At 37.6% G+C, this 15,542-nt stretch overlaps 1 protein-coding gene across 1 annotated transcript; it reads left to right on the forward strand.

Moving 5' to 3' along the window:
- The first annotated feature begins 559 nt into the window (after positions 1-559).
- On the forward strand, positions 560-1,585 carry LOC132115033 (uncharacterized). The gene has a single exon (XM_059523449.1). It carries the CDS (start codon positions 560-562, stop codon positions 1,583-1,585), a length of 1,026 nt encoding a protein of 341 aa, XP_059379432.1.
- The last annotated feature ends 13,957 nt before the right edge of the window (positions 1,586-15,542 follow it).

Raw genomic sequence — 15,542 nt, forward strand, 5'->3', positions numbered from 1 at the left:
GCTAGATTACTATCCCTTGCCTGAGTACACTGTCCATGGCACACCACTGATAATTCTTCACCATTCTTTCCCTCTAGTCCAGAATGATGGCGAACATGAGTGAAGAAATCAAAGAGATCATCTGCAAGACCTTGCCAAATCTGTCTAAAGAAACCCAGTTACAAATAATATCAAAACTTCAGAGCTCTGGCTTGGAATCAAAAGAAGACTTAAAATATGTACAACAGGAAGACATTGCTGATCTGTTACCTGTTATCCAGCGCAGAAAACTCCTGGATGCATTCAAGTTAGGTATGGTTAATTTAGTGTGCCATTCTCTTGTTATATTCTCTTGTTTATTCAGTTGTGGAATTTCTTTTTTCTAAAACTACATAATGCACCTTTAAACTTTTCAAATATGCCTAATATAAGGAGAGTTAAGTAGACTTTTGGCCAAATGTCTGTAGTGACTCTGATATAGTTTATTAGTTATGTGCCCTAATCTTTTTTTTGTTTGTTTGTTTTTTTAGAAACTGAGGCAGTTACATTGGATCTTCAAGTCATTCCAACTTCGTCACCAATGGCGAGTAGTGATTGGTCGGTGTCTGGGTCTTCATCACCAACATTATGCACTCCGCCTAATTCTAGCTCATCACAGCTATCGACCATTTCATCATGTTCAAGCCAGGGAAGAAACAGCGAGCAAATCAACAGACCTTCCACATCTCAGATAATGAAAACATGGCCAGAAACATTTCAGGTCCCTTGGGAACAAATGCCACAGGAAATTCGTTCTGCTATTCCAGATGGCAAGAGACCTAAACCAGTTGAGCGACGCCAAATGGTACGAGTACTCGCGGATGAAATGAGAAGGTATGAAGTTAACCCCACTCGCGCACAGTGCCTAACTGTGGTTCGAAATATCATCAGGCAGTACCCAAAGAGTTTTGCTGATATTGCACCAGATGGGTCACTTCTGTGTGGAGGTTATACATCACTTTTGATTCAATTGAAAAACCGCATTGAGAATGTGAACCGTGACGGAAGCTTCTCATGCCACCGATCCTCTACAGGCAAGAGGGGTCCAACTGACACATATGGTTGTACACGTTTTCAGCCAGAGCTACCCCCAGAAGAAACCGATGACACTGTGGAGCAGCACCGCCAGAGACTGGAGGAGATTTACAGACAAGAGGGTGCAGGTGGAGCAGAAAGAGCAGAAGTTAAAAATCTAATGGAGCTCACATTCTCTCTACAACGTCGCCATATAAATACACTTCCACCACCTGACATTGAAGATATGAAAAGCAAATGGCCTTTTCTTTTCATGCCAAGGTATATATACGCACATTTTGAGTTGCTCACAGACATCAATGTGCTTCGTAGCTTGGAACTCAGTATGGAGGAATGTGGAAGAGCCATCACAGAATACTTCAGGGGAAAACCTACCAACAAAGATGTCAAGGATATCCTCTCTAATGGTGAAGATAATGAGATGGCACTTCGTGTTGTTCAATTGCTCATGGCACACTTTGGAGAGGACCTAACCGGACTGATCCTCCTTACAGATGTAAGTTTTATTTTTTATTTAGCCACAAAAGGGTGAATTCTACTTTTTAGACATTTGCAGTAGAACTCGCCAAGACCTGTACAAATAAAATTGTTACCCTTTACCCAATTTTGAATGGCAAATCTATTTAGCAGTTTGACTGTTGGTACTTCAGAAGCCTACCTCATTCACCTCTAGGTTACTCTCACCTAGTGTTTACTAATTATTGACCTTTTTACAATTTTTCTTCTTAAAAATCGTATTATGGTAAGCATAATATATTTGTTCCCTAAAGGTGTCTGCCACTGCAGCTGACGTTGAGACAACTCTCAGTCTTCCTGCAAGTCCACGCCTGATACTGCCTGGTATACATTTAATTTAAATTCCTTGATAGACACATTATATACAGTATCATATCGACCATGCATCTTAGGTTTACAAATGTTTACACAAGGTAACATGCATTCCCATGTTGTTATGACTTAAAGTTTCAGGTGCAACAGGGCAAGTCACAATTAATGGTTGGATGATCACTTTTGAGGGGCGTGTAATATCTGAGGGCATCACACCAACATTTGCAACGGGACTTGCTGCTGTGTTTGCAATCTACTATATATTCAACCTTCAATATCAAGATGAAGCAGCCTGCACTCTGGAATTCATTCAGAGGTAAAAACCCCTTCATTCCTTGTCATCATTATATGGATATACAATTAAATTAATGTGTATGTGTTTGTATTTGTATTTTTGCATAAAATGGTATTAGTACTGTACATTTCAAGCCACAAAACACACACACACACACACACACACACACACACACACAGTAACAGTAACACAAAACAGTAAGTTGTTGCAACCCCACTCTGATTTTAAAATATTTTGATTTCAGGCGCTTCATTGGTATAAATCCAGAGAGAGGGACAAAGGCCAAAAGGGGAAAGGTTGTCTCCAAGAAGAAAGGTGTGATCGTCCAGAAGAAGTCTTCTGCAGTCAATACACACGTCGCAATGCTACTGAATAATCTCCTTGACTTTGAATGGAACTTCATATAGATCGGTGAGCTCTTTAATCTCACTCTCTTTGTTTTGACAGTCTGGCATTGACACATTAAGCCACAAGAGAACTGGTATTATTACTTCATAAACATTAGCTTGGAATGTATACTGTACTTATTGTATAATTTATTTATTATTATGATTATGATTGTTTGCTGTTGTTTGACAGTGGCAACACTGGAATAATGCTGCAGAGAGGAACAGCTACCAAAGTGATGGTCATCTCTCCTGGATCCACGAGAACCAAAACGTAAAAACACAAGCCTACCTCACAGGACTATTTTCAGAGGTAAAAACATAAGCCTACCTCAAAGGACAATTTTAAGAGGTAACCTGCAAGTCTAGTGGCACAGATGCCTACCTTACAATTTCATCCCTAAATGTTTTTTATTTTATTTTATTGATGCATATTGTCAAAATGTTCTACTGTACTATAATAGTTTCAAAATGGCCTTAATGCACATTTTCAAAATGTTCTCAAGTTTGTTTTCGAAATGTTGCTAATTCTGCATGTTCAAAATGTTATTATGAAAGTATATTTTTACAGGCAATACATTGCATTTTAAGAGGAAAAACATGCGCCTGTGGGCTTTTCCCCCCAAAAACATTGGCAAAGATGCTTGTATGCTAAATGTTCTTACTTATTTAATCAAAAAAGGTCTTAATGTTGTCTTAATAGTGCAGTTTTCCAAGATAATTTGTTAAGTGTTCAAACTTATGTCTTAAAGGGTTAGTTCACCCAAAAATGAAAATTCTGTCAGTAATCACTCACCCTCATGTTGTTCCAACCCCGTAAGGCTTTCGTTCTTCTTCGGAACACAAATTAAGATATTTGTGATTAAATCTGAGAGCTGTCTCACTCCTCCAAAGGCTCCTAAGGGATTGAAAGTTGCCGGCCCAGAAAAGTCATTAAAGACATTGTTAAAATAGTCCAAGTGACTACAGTGGCTCAACCATACGTTTATCAAGTGACGAGAATACTTTTTGTGCGCAAAAAAACAAACAAAAATAATGACTTTATTCAACTATTCATTTTCTTCTGCGTGGGTCTGAGTATATTCATGTAGTGTAACAGCGCAGCGCATCTGTGTTGTACGTCACCACGTGGGCTCACTATTGGCCGTAGCTGGTCATGTGTGTGATGCGTGTGATGTACAACACAGATGCGCTGCGCTGTTACACTACATGAATATACTCAGACCCACGCAGAAGAAAATTAATAGTTGAATAAAGTCATTATTTTTGTTTGTTTTTTGCGCACAAAAAGTATTCTCGTCACTTGATAAACATATGGTTGAACCACTGGAGTCAGTTGGACTATTTTAACAATGTCTTTAATAACTTTTCTGGGGTGGCAAGTTTCAATCCCTTAGAAACCTATGGAGGAGTGATCCAGCTCTCAGATATCATCAAAAATATCTTAATTTGTGTTCTGAAGATGAATGAAAGTCTTACGGGGTTGGAACAACATGAGGGTGAGTGATTACTGACAGAATTTTTGGGTGAACTAACCCTTTAAATAAGATAAAGTCATCTATAGATCATGCCCTTCCCATTTGGTAAAGGGTTAGGGGCAGTCTCTGACGAGCAATCTAAGAGTTTAAGTTTATTGCCATAGTCTAAAGCAGACACTACTTTTCCATTTGTTGTATTCATGTTGTTAACATTGCTCTTTGAAATAAAGGTATTTGATTGTGAAGTTTGTATTGCTTATTTTGCACAATATTCACAATAATGTATATCTTAAGCAACTGTCTATAGGCCTGAGAATAATGAAGTTTATTGCAATCAATACTGATTGCAATGAAGACTTTTAGTAAACTTATAAATTTAGTTATTGTATTATCTACTGTGCCTGTCTAAAGTAAACTGTGAAAAGTTAAAGTAACAACCTAAACAATATTGTAATTTCCAAATAATCACAGAAATATGCATTTGTTTTACTGTATTACACTGAAACCATTTAACAGTGTGACTACAGAAATATACTGTATTTCTGGTTTACAGACTACTACTGTAAAATTACGGTATATTGCTGGCGTCTTTGCTGCCAGCTCTTTACTGTAAATTATAGAAATACAGAAATATACCATTTTTCTGGTTTACAGACTACTACCGTAAAATAATTTTACGTATGAATACCGTAAAAATAACGGTATACTGCTGGCGTCTCTGCTGCCAGCTCTTTACTGTTATTTTACAGGAAAATTTTTTACAGTGTGTGCTTTAAATCATATTTAATGCAAAACAACATACAGAGGCGTAATTCGACACCTAAACGAGAGTCGCGCCTGTCTTTTTGCATGATTGAAACGCTTTGCATAAACACATGACTTCATTCCTAATGATAATAAATATAATTATTATCATTTGGATGATAAAATGTCCTCAGAACTGTCACTGTTTGTTTATTGGCAGGTTATGTCAGTCACTCGCAGTATCTATCGGCTGTGAGTGAAACGCAGGACGGCGGTATGAAGTTCAAAGTTCACCGGCAGAGGCGAGTCCGTCTCCGGCACGAGGACCAGCGCTGATCCGGTGGATATTGGGTTGATTTGATTACACTTGAATTAGGCTACCTGAATTTTTAAATATTTAATTTTTACTTATAAAATGTTTGTTAAATGAGTTTAAATGTAGGCAATATTGTATACAGTGTAAAATGTGCTGTATTGCTGTACTCATTGACAATAAAGGCCAATGTCATGTATACTGGTGGTTGTGTGAAATTAATATTAAAGTTAATATAACTCATTAATAAAAACAGTTAATATTACTCATAGATATTGTTTTTAAATGTTTAAATGTTCAATTATTTCTACTCAATTTTATTTGTTAATGTACCAGGTGCAGTTACTCAGATTTACTTAATTTTTTTACTTGCATTTACTCAATTCATACAGTATATTTAATTGATTTCACAGCTTTAAAATGTACTAAATTTTTTTGAGTGCAAAAATGTTTCACCAATAAAATTGAGTAAATAATAGTTAAACTTTTTACAGTGTAGGTAATGTAAAGAACTACACCTGTGGTTACTCTGCTAGTTACACCTGTGTGAACTTATTTCATACTAATATTACTTGACCTTGGTTAGTTCTGAAAGGACTAGCATAATTTGTTCACATATGCTGCTTGGTTTGATACTGTGTTGGATAAATAAAAAATTATATTTTTTCAATTTGGCTTACGTGTTCAAATACCTTTTGGAGGCCATTTATATGGAGGAATGGGCATAATGCATGATTATTAAATTTCATAGACAATTTAATTGTGTTTTGTTGGGAACCAAACCCTTTAAATTTGTTTGAGAATGGCATAGAATAATAAATGACCTGACTCTTGTCGAACATTTGTAAGGTAATTTTTTTTTGTGCAGCCTTTTTTGTAGATAAAGGAGGTAATCAAATTGTATTTAAATCATAATATATATTTTAACTTATTCATATATATATATATATATATATATATATATATATATATATATATATGTGTGTGTGTGTGTGTGTGTGTGTGTGTGTGTGTGTGTGTGTGTGTGTATACAGTACTGTGCAGAAGTCGTAGGCCACTAGTATTTTCACCAACAAAAAATGGTTTTAAGTCAGTTATTTGTATATGTTTTTCTGTAGTGTGTAAATAGTAAATATCAGTTTACATTTACAAACATTCTTTTTCCCATTAAATGTAATAATCCATTGAGATTTTTGTTTGCACATCATCCAGTCTGTCTGGAATGCCATGAAGAAACAGAACAAACTGAGACAGACTAAATCCAGAAAAACTGTGGCAATGTCTTCAAGAAACCTGCAAAGCTACAGTACTTTGCAAAGTTTTAAGCACGTGTGTAAAAATGCTGTAAAGTGAGGATGCTGTCATTAATAATGCCATAAATAGATTTTATTAACAAACTTATATTAACTTAACTAAATTAAATCAACATTTGGTGTGACCACACTATGCGTTAAAAAAAGCTTTGTCCTAGGTGCACTTGTGCATTGTTTTTCAGGTAGTTTTAGGTTTCTTGAAGTGTCTTGGAAACATTGCCACAGTTCCTCTGGATTTAGTCTGTCTTAGTTTGTTCTGTTTCTTTATGGCATTCCAGACAGACTGGATGATGATGAGACCAGATCTCTGTGTGGAGCACTGGCTGTTGTCAGACTCCTTGTGCAAACACAAATCTCACTGGATTATTACAATTAATGGCAAAAATAAATGTTTTGAAATGTAAACTGATATTTACTACTTACACACGACAGCAAAAGATAGAAATAACTGACTTCAAATAATTTTTTTGTTGGTGAAAATACTAGTGGCCTGAGACTTTTGCACAGTACTGTATATATATATATATATATATATATATATATATATATATATATATATATATCCTTTATAATTCCTTTATAATTCCTTTATAAATATTTTATATAGAGTAATCATCAGGTCATCAGCAAAAGACTGGCATATGTATTAATCAGTCAATGACATAACACTGCAATCTTACTATAAAAAAATATGCATACTAAATTAGACTTTCACAAGAATTGTAATTTAAAATGTTTAGCTTTAATTAAGAAGAGTGGATAATATTAGTCCAGATTCATTATGTTGTTTTGTGCTGAACAATTAACTTTTGTTTAATATTAAATATATTATTGTCTATGGCAAAGGCTAATCATTATCTTCATGCCAACCGACGCAGCAAAACTCAGGTACAATACAATCCACTAAACCATATGTTTTCTCTCAAAATAACAAGGCCGGCAAGAATAAGTCATTTTCAAGCCTGTTTTGCTTCTATAGAGTATGAAAAGTGGAGGTTAGCTGAAAGTGGGTATGACTGCAGGAAAATTAGCTGTTTCTTTCTTTCTTCTTTTTTGAAAACTGTGTATAGTACAGTATGATGTGGTCTCCAGGCCCCATGAGAGGCGTGTGTCCAGTTAATAGCAGCCTATTGACACCGACCCATCTGTTAGGGTGGACTGAAGCCAACTGAAAAAAGGGAGATGGGGAGAGCATTGGGGAATGAAAGAGAATGCTACCAATTTTATGTCATAGAGGGTGTGTATGAGCCATTACTTAAAGCTGTATCACATTTAGTCTATGCTATTATAGAACTGTTTGTACCTCCACAGTCTCAACTTTTAATGCTAAATCCATTTAGAATAATATAATTAAAGGCAAATTTTATGAAGTTAAGAATCCACCTAATGTGTTGCATGCTACCAAGGGATCATGTAAAGAGCACTGTTTTCTCACTCTCACTGTAATTACGTTATCGATGTTGCAGGATTTTCTATATGTCAAGTACCGTACACTATTCCACATTTTATTGTGTACAACAAACCTCATTAAAAATCGTTCAGGAGATGGTGTGCATTCGTGCGCATGCAGTAGGTTGGGCTGTCACTTGAATCATTGAGTCTACTGCTTGATTCCAGAGTCATCTGCCTCTCATTCTCCCTCTTCTGTCCGCTGGGGTCCCAGGAGGATTCTGATTGCTGTCTCCATAGTGACTCTATGTGTCTTCATAAAGCCTGTTCAGAGCCTATACCGCTTGTCCTGTGTGCTGTCTGTTCCATGCAGATGACCTGCTATTCACTCATGCGTGGAGTCCCAACATGGTCCATCTAAAAAGGGTTTCTCTGTACACCACCAAAAACATGTTAGGCATGTTGGAGAGAGACACCCAAACTCACAAACATTCTTACAGCGCTTGCTTCAAATGCCTCCAGACCAAAACAAAGACTCATCTTTAATGTTAACTCAATCCAGTTTTGCCATCCCTGTCATTGGCGTCACACTCGTCTCACATGATTGTTAGCAGCAGAGTCGGTTATAATGGTGGGGTAAAACTTATTTTGATGTGGAAAAACATCGAGTCTCATGGGAACCAATTAAAAAATCAGAGGATCAAGAAGTGGACTATACTTCGTTTTGTATTCTATGATTGATGGGTTCATTAAATCATCTGTTCACTTGGTAGACTGCATGACAGGAACAGCATGCGGAAAAGAAATTCTTCTTTTGCAGAAATGTCATAATTGTCATAGGAATATCTGCTTTGATTCTGTTTCATCTAGAATTTTATTTTCTGCTTTTTGTTCACAGATCCATGTGGTCGGTGTGCACTTGTACATCATGTGCACCCTGAAGCATGCGCAGAAGTCTGCAGACACAAAAGAACGAGGAGGGGATCATTTTGAACATCTATATTTTTGTCGCCCCTGATTCATAATACGAATTGACAGTCTCAATAAATAAAAAGGGGGGCATGGAGCCAGATAATTGGAGATGTTAGGGAATGACATACCATGAAGGACAGCTTTTCAATTTTCAGTTCGAAGGGTGTACCATGCAGCACAATTTCTCATTATTTAAAAACAATCAAACTACCCTGGAATGCCCTGCTGGTTGTAGTTTGCCTTCGAATATGATCACAAGGAAAAAAATCATTGCCAATTTGTCTTATTAAAGATGACCCCATTGTCTTCATCTACTTCTGACACTTGCCGCTCTGCTCATAAGCTGAAAATTAGCGGCTGATGGTCTCTATGCCTGTGTCTTCCTGAAACGCAAGTCATGGTTGTTCATTTGCAGGCTAATCAGAAAGCTGCACTATTAATGGAAAATGAATGAGGTCGATTTTGATTGTGGTTGATGGCATGGGCTATGCTCCAGTTGTCCTGGAATCCATACACTTTAATCATTCTATATTGAGAGACATCCAGTGTCGGTTGTGAGGGACATTGCAATTTTAAAATATGAGACACTGTCCTCACAATATAGGGAAAAGAAATATCAGGCTCAAGGAAGCTAGAGATTGTGATATTTTTCTTTTGTTCATATTTATATAAGGTGTAAATGGTGAGTGCTTACCTACTTGATTTCTTATCCAGACTCTGAGAGGAAATTCCATTTGAAAGTACAGGTGCTGGTCATATAATCAGAATATCATCAAAAAGTTGATTTAACCAATTCCATTCAAAAAGTGAAACTTGTATATTATATTCATTCAGTACACACAGACTGATATATTTCAAATGTTTATTTCTTTTCATTTTGATGTTTATAACTGACAGATAAGGAAAATCCCAAATTCAGTATCTCAGAAAGTTAGAATATTGCGAAAAGGTTCAATATTGAAGACACCTGGTGCCACACTCTAATCAGCTAATTAACTAAAAAAACCTGCAAAGCCTTTAAATGATCTCTCAGTCTAGTTCTGTAGGCTACACAATCATGGGGAAAACTGCTGACTTGACAGTTGTCCAAAAGATGACCATTAACACCTTGCACAAGGAGGGCAAGACACAAAAGGTCATTGCAAAAGAGGTTGGCTGTTCACAGAGCTCTGTGTCCAAGCACATTAATAGAGAGGCGAAGGGAAGGAAAGATGTGGTAGAAAAAAGTGTACAAGCATTAGGAACAACCGCACCCTGTAGAGGATTGTGGAACAAAACCCATTCAAAAATGTGGGGGAGATTCACAAAGAGTGGACTGCAGCTGGTGTTAGTGCTTCAAGAACCACTACACACAGACGTTTGCAAGACATGGGTTCCAGCTGTCGCATTCCTTGTGTCAATCCACTCCTGAACAACAGACAGCGTCAGAAGCATCTCACTTCAAAAAGGACCGGACTGCTGCTGAGTGGTCCAAAGTTATGTTCTCTTATGAAAGTAAATTTTGCATTTCCTTTGGATATCAGGGTCCCAGAGTCTGGAGGAAGAGAGGAGAGGCACACAATCCACGTTGCTTGAGGTCCAGTGTAAACTTTCCACAGTCAGTGATGGTTTGCGGTTTGCCATGTCATCTGCTGGTGTTGGTCCAATGTGTTTTCTGAGGTCCAAGGTCAACATAGCCGTATACCAGGAAGTTTTAGAGCACATCATGCTTCCAGCTGCTGACCAACTTTATGGAGATGCAGATTTCATTTTCCAACAGGACTTGGCACCTGCACACAGTGCCAAAGCTACCAGTACCTGGTTTAAGGACCATGGTATCCCTGTTCTTAATTGGCCAGCAAACTCGCCTGACCTTAACCCCATAGGAAATCTATGGGATATTGGGAAGAGGAAGATGCGATATGTCAGTCCCAACAATGCAGAAGAGCTGAAGGCCACCATCAGAGCAACCTGGGCTCTCAAAACACCTGAGCAGTCCCACAGACTGATCGACTCCATGCCACACCGCATTGCTGCAGTAATTCAGGCAAAAGGAGCAAAAGTACTGAGTGCTGTACATGGTCATACTTTTCATTTTCATACTTTTAGTTGGCCAAGATTTCTAAAAATCCTTTCTTTGTATTGGTTTTAAGTTATATTCTAGTTTTCTGAGTTACTGAATTTGGGATTTTCCTTAGTTGTCAGTTATAATCATCAAAATTAAAAGAAATAAACATTTGAAATAAATCAGTCTGTGTGTAATGAATGAATATAATATACAAGTTAAATTTTTTGAATGGAATTAGTGAAATAAATCAACTTTTTGATTATATTCTAATTATATGACCAGCACCTCTCTTTCCTAATGGTAAATGGACTGCATTTATATAGCGCTTTCAACAGACCACATGGCCATCCAAAGCGCTTTACAATTTGCCTCACATTCACCCATTCACACACTCATTCACACACCGACTGCGGTGTCAGCCATTCAAGGCACCATCCAGCTCGTCGGGAGCAGCTGGGATTAGGTGTCTTGCTCAAGGACACCTCGACACTTGGTCAGGTGGAGCCGGGGATTGAACCACCAACCTTCCAGTTTGTAGACAACCTACATGAACCACTGAGCCACTGCCGCCCTAATCACTACAAATGGCAGAGCAACTGAAGTCCAATACTGTTTGTGGCCATTTGAAACATCCTACACAAAGCCATACTTCACTGCCACCTTATTATGAATCTTAATGTTACCTTGATGACATACAGTAACCACAAAGTTCATTTTTATAGATTAACACTTTTTTTTTTTATATTTATTTTAGCTGGCTATTTGTGTGGTACATTATAAAAACAAACATGATTGTTTTAAAAAAAATGTTTCAGGAATATTCCTGTTGGAATTGCATCCGATAATATCTAAGATACATGACCTAAAAATGAATTGTGAGGATGTGTCACAATCTGTGAACAAAATTGTGAGGATATCACGATCGTAAACGATAAAATTTTAAATTTGAATTTGAATTAAGATTGAGACCAGAGGATGGTTGAATCTGAGCCAAGACCAAGTCCAAATGATCCAAAGTCAAGTCAATAACAAGGCCAAGAACATGAAAATATGGTCTTTGGCTCAGATTCGATTTGAACTCTTACTACAATGCTGGTCAACATCTCTGTAATTTTAAGATGAAATGAAATATTTGACAATGTCAGTTCTGTCCTGTTTTGTCGTGTTTCCCATTGAAGCAGGAAGATTGGGAAGGAAGAAAATATATATTTTTTCCTTTCCAGTAGTTAGTCTGTAGGTATGAAGCAGGTATTATAAGTTACTACTTGTTAGTTCTATTTTTTGCGCATTTGATTGCACAGAAATGTTTAATTCAGGGTGAATATTCTTGAACTGTTTTCCCAGAAAAGTCAATTTGTACATTTTAAATTAAATAGTTGGCTTCAGATAAATGGACATGGACCTAAAGACACAAATCCCTTCATTTCTTTCTTTTTCAGCCATGAACGCACACAATAGAATATGTTATAGCGCATGTTTTATCAGCAGTTAATAAAGGGCTTCGTCTCTAAGCACTGCTGACATTTCCTCTCCATTTGGACGCTTTACGGTTACATGGCATTATTTGGCACGTTGTGGGAAGACATCCATGTGGCTGGGGGAGCTGTGCGCTATTTGCGCGCTCACACCTGCTGGTTACGTCAAGCCATTCATCCCGCGCGGCAGCACACCGTCGTCTTGGAAACGTTCGTTCAGCGTCGCCAGCCTGTGTGAGGTTGTATGGAGGGATGATGGAAGAAACACAGAGAACATCTCGACACTGGTGTGTAAAATCAAAACACATTGATACAAAGTAATTTGACAGTTTTCTATTCACAAACGCTCGTTGGATACTATATGTGCATGTATAGTGAGCAAATTTCGCTGTTAGGAGCGCTTCGTCCATGTAAACACAGTGACTGTTTGCTAACGATAGCCGAATAAACTTTATTTATGTGATACTTTCCTGCATTTTAAGTGTCAAGACATTACAAATCGCCAACGTATTGCGATAAATATTAATTTAACATAACTGCATACATCATAAAAAGCAACACCACGTGTGTTTGTAGTCCAGTTTCACATTTCATGTGACATTTTCACACTTTCTGGCTCTACTGCATCTTTATAAAGCTATACTAGATTTTCTATGCATTTATTTATTAAATATACTAGACATGTGACATTTATGCTATCTTCACACCTTACTACCCCTTACTAGGAATATGATAAGACAACCACTTTTATGTGATAATTTTTGTATTTAACGCCTTTTATATTCATACTGTCTGCTTATGTCTATATATTTATATAGATATTATCTATTTATTTTTACAAACACAGACACATGTTAAATTAAAATTATGCTTGGAAATTTGAGATATCAATTAAGACTTAATTAAGATTAAGAACTTAGGTGTTGGCATTGTTTTCTGTCATGCACACAGATCACAACCCTGTTTATATGGCTGTGTTACAGGAATATGATATAACTGTTTCCAAGGAATTTTGAAGTCAGCAACATGAAATTTTTATTTCTTTCGTGTATCCTTCTTAGATATTGGAAACTATAGATATTGGCCAGTCACCACATATATGTACAGTCGTGGCCAAAAGTTTTGAGAATTACATAAATATTGGAAATTGGAAAATTTCCTGCTGCTTAAGTTTTTATAATAGCAATTTGCATATACTCCAGAATGTTATGAAGAGTGATCAGATGAATTGCATAGTCCTTCTTTGCCATGAAAATTAACTTAATCCCAAAAAAACCTTTCCACTGCATTTCATTGCTGTCATTAAAGGACCTGCTGAGATCATTTCAGTAATCGTCTTGCTAACTCAGGTGAGAATGTTGACGAGCACAAGGCTGGAGATCATTATGTCAGGCTGATTGGATTAGAATAGCAGACTTGACATGTTAAAAGGAGGGTAATGCTTGAAATCATTGTTCTTCCATTGTTAACCATGGTGACCTGCAAAGAAACGCGTGCAGCCATCATTGCGTTGCATAAAAATGGCTTCACAGGCAAGGATATTGTAGCTACTAAGATTGCACCTAAATCAACAATTTATAGGATCATCAAGAACTTCAAGGAAAGAGGTTCAATTCTTGTAAAGAAGGCTTCAGGGCGTCCAAGAAAGCCCAGCAGGCGCCAGGATCGTCTCCTAAAGTGGATTCAGCTGCGGGATCAGAGTGCCACCAGTGCAGAGCTTGCTCAGGAATGGCAGCAGGCAGGTGTGAGCGCATCTGCACGCACAGTGGGGCGAAGACTTTTGGAAGATGGCCTGGTGTCATGAAGGGCAGCAAAGAAGCCACTTCTCTCCAAAAAAAACATCATGGACAGATTGATCTTCTGCAGAAAGTACAACCCGAATTCTGGAAAAGTTGGGACGTTTTTTAAATTTTAATAAAATTAAAACTAAAGGAATTTCAAATCACATGAGCCAATATTTTATTCACAATAGAACATAGATAACGTAGCAAATGTTTAAACTGAGAAATTTTACACTTTTATCCACTTAATTAGCTCATTTAAAATTTAATGCCTGCTACAGGTCTCAAAAAAGTTGGCACGGGGGCAACAAATGGCTAAAAAAGCAAGCAATTTTGAAAAGATTCAGCTGGGAGAACATCTAGTGATTAATTAAGTTAATTGATATCAGGTCTGTAACATGATTAGCTATAAAAGCTTTGTCTTAGAGAAGCAGAGTCTCTCAGAAGTAAAGATGGGCAGAGGCTCTCCAATCTGTGAAAGACTGCTTAAAAAAATTGTGGAAAACTTTAAAAACAATGTTCCTCAACGTCAAATTGCAAAGGCTTTGCAAATCTCATCATCTACAGTGCATAACATCATCAAAAGATTCAGAGAAACTGGAGAAATCTCTGTGCGTAAGGGACAAGGCAGGAGACCTTTATTGGATGCCCGTGGTCTTCGGGCTCTCAGTCGACACTGCATCACTCATCGGCATGATTGTGTCAATGACATTACTAAATGGGACCAGGAATACTTTCAGAAACCACTGTCGGTAAACACAATCCGCCGTGCCATCAGCAGATGCCAACTAAAGCTCTATCATGCAAAAAGGAAGCCATATGTGAACATGGTCCAGAAGCGCCGTCGTGTCCTGTGGGCCAAGGCTCATTTAAAATGGACTATTTCAAAGTGGAATAGTGTTTTATGGTCAGACGAGTCCAAATTTGACATTCTTGTTGGAAATCACGGACGCCGTGTCCTCCGGGCTAAAGAGGAGGGAGACCTTCCAGCATGTTATTAGCGTTCAGTTCAAAAGCCAGCATCTCTGATGGTATGGGGGTGCATAAGTGCATACGGTATGGGCAGCTTGCACATTTTGGAAGGCTCTGTGAATGCTGAAAGGTATATAAAGGTTTTAGAGCAACATATGCTTCCCTCCAAACAACGTCTATTTCAGGGAAGGCCTTGTTTATTTCAGCAGGACAATGCAAAACCACATACTGCAGCTATAACAACAGCATGGCTTCGTCGTAGAAGAGTCCGGGTGCTAACCTGGCCTGCCTGCAGTCCAGATCTTTCACCTATAGAGAACATTTGGCGCATCATTAAACGAAAAATACGTCAAAGACGACCACGAACTCTTCAGCAGCTGGAAATCTATATAAGGCAAGAATGGGACCAAATTCCAACAGCAAAACTCCAGCAACTCATAGCCTCAATGCCCAGACGTCTTCAAACTGTTTTGAAAAGAAAAGGAGATGCTACACC

Source organism: Carassius carassius, chromosome 34, assembly GCF_963082965.1.
Source record: "Carassius carassius chromosome 34, fCarCar2.1, whole genome shotgun sequence".
NCBI classification, from domain to species: Eukaryota; Metazoa; Chordata; class Actinopteri; order Cypriniformes; family Cyprinidae; genus Carassius; species Carassius carassius.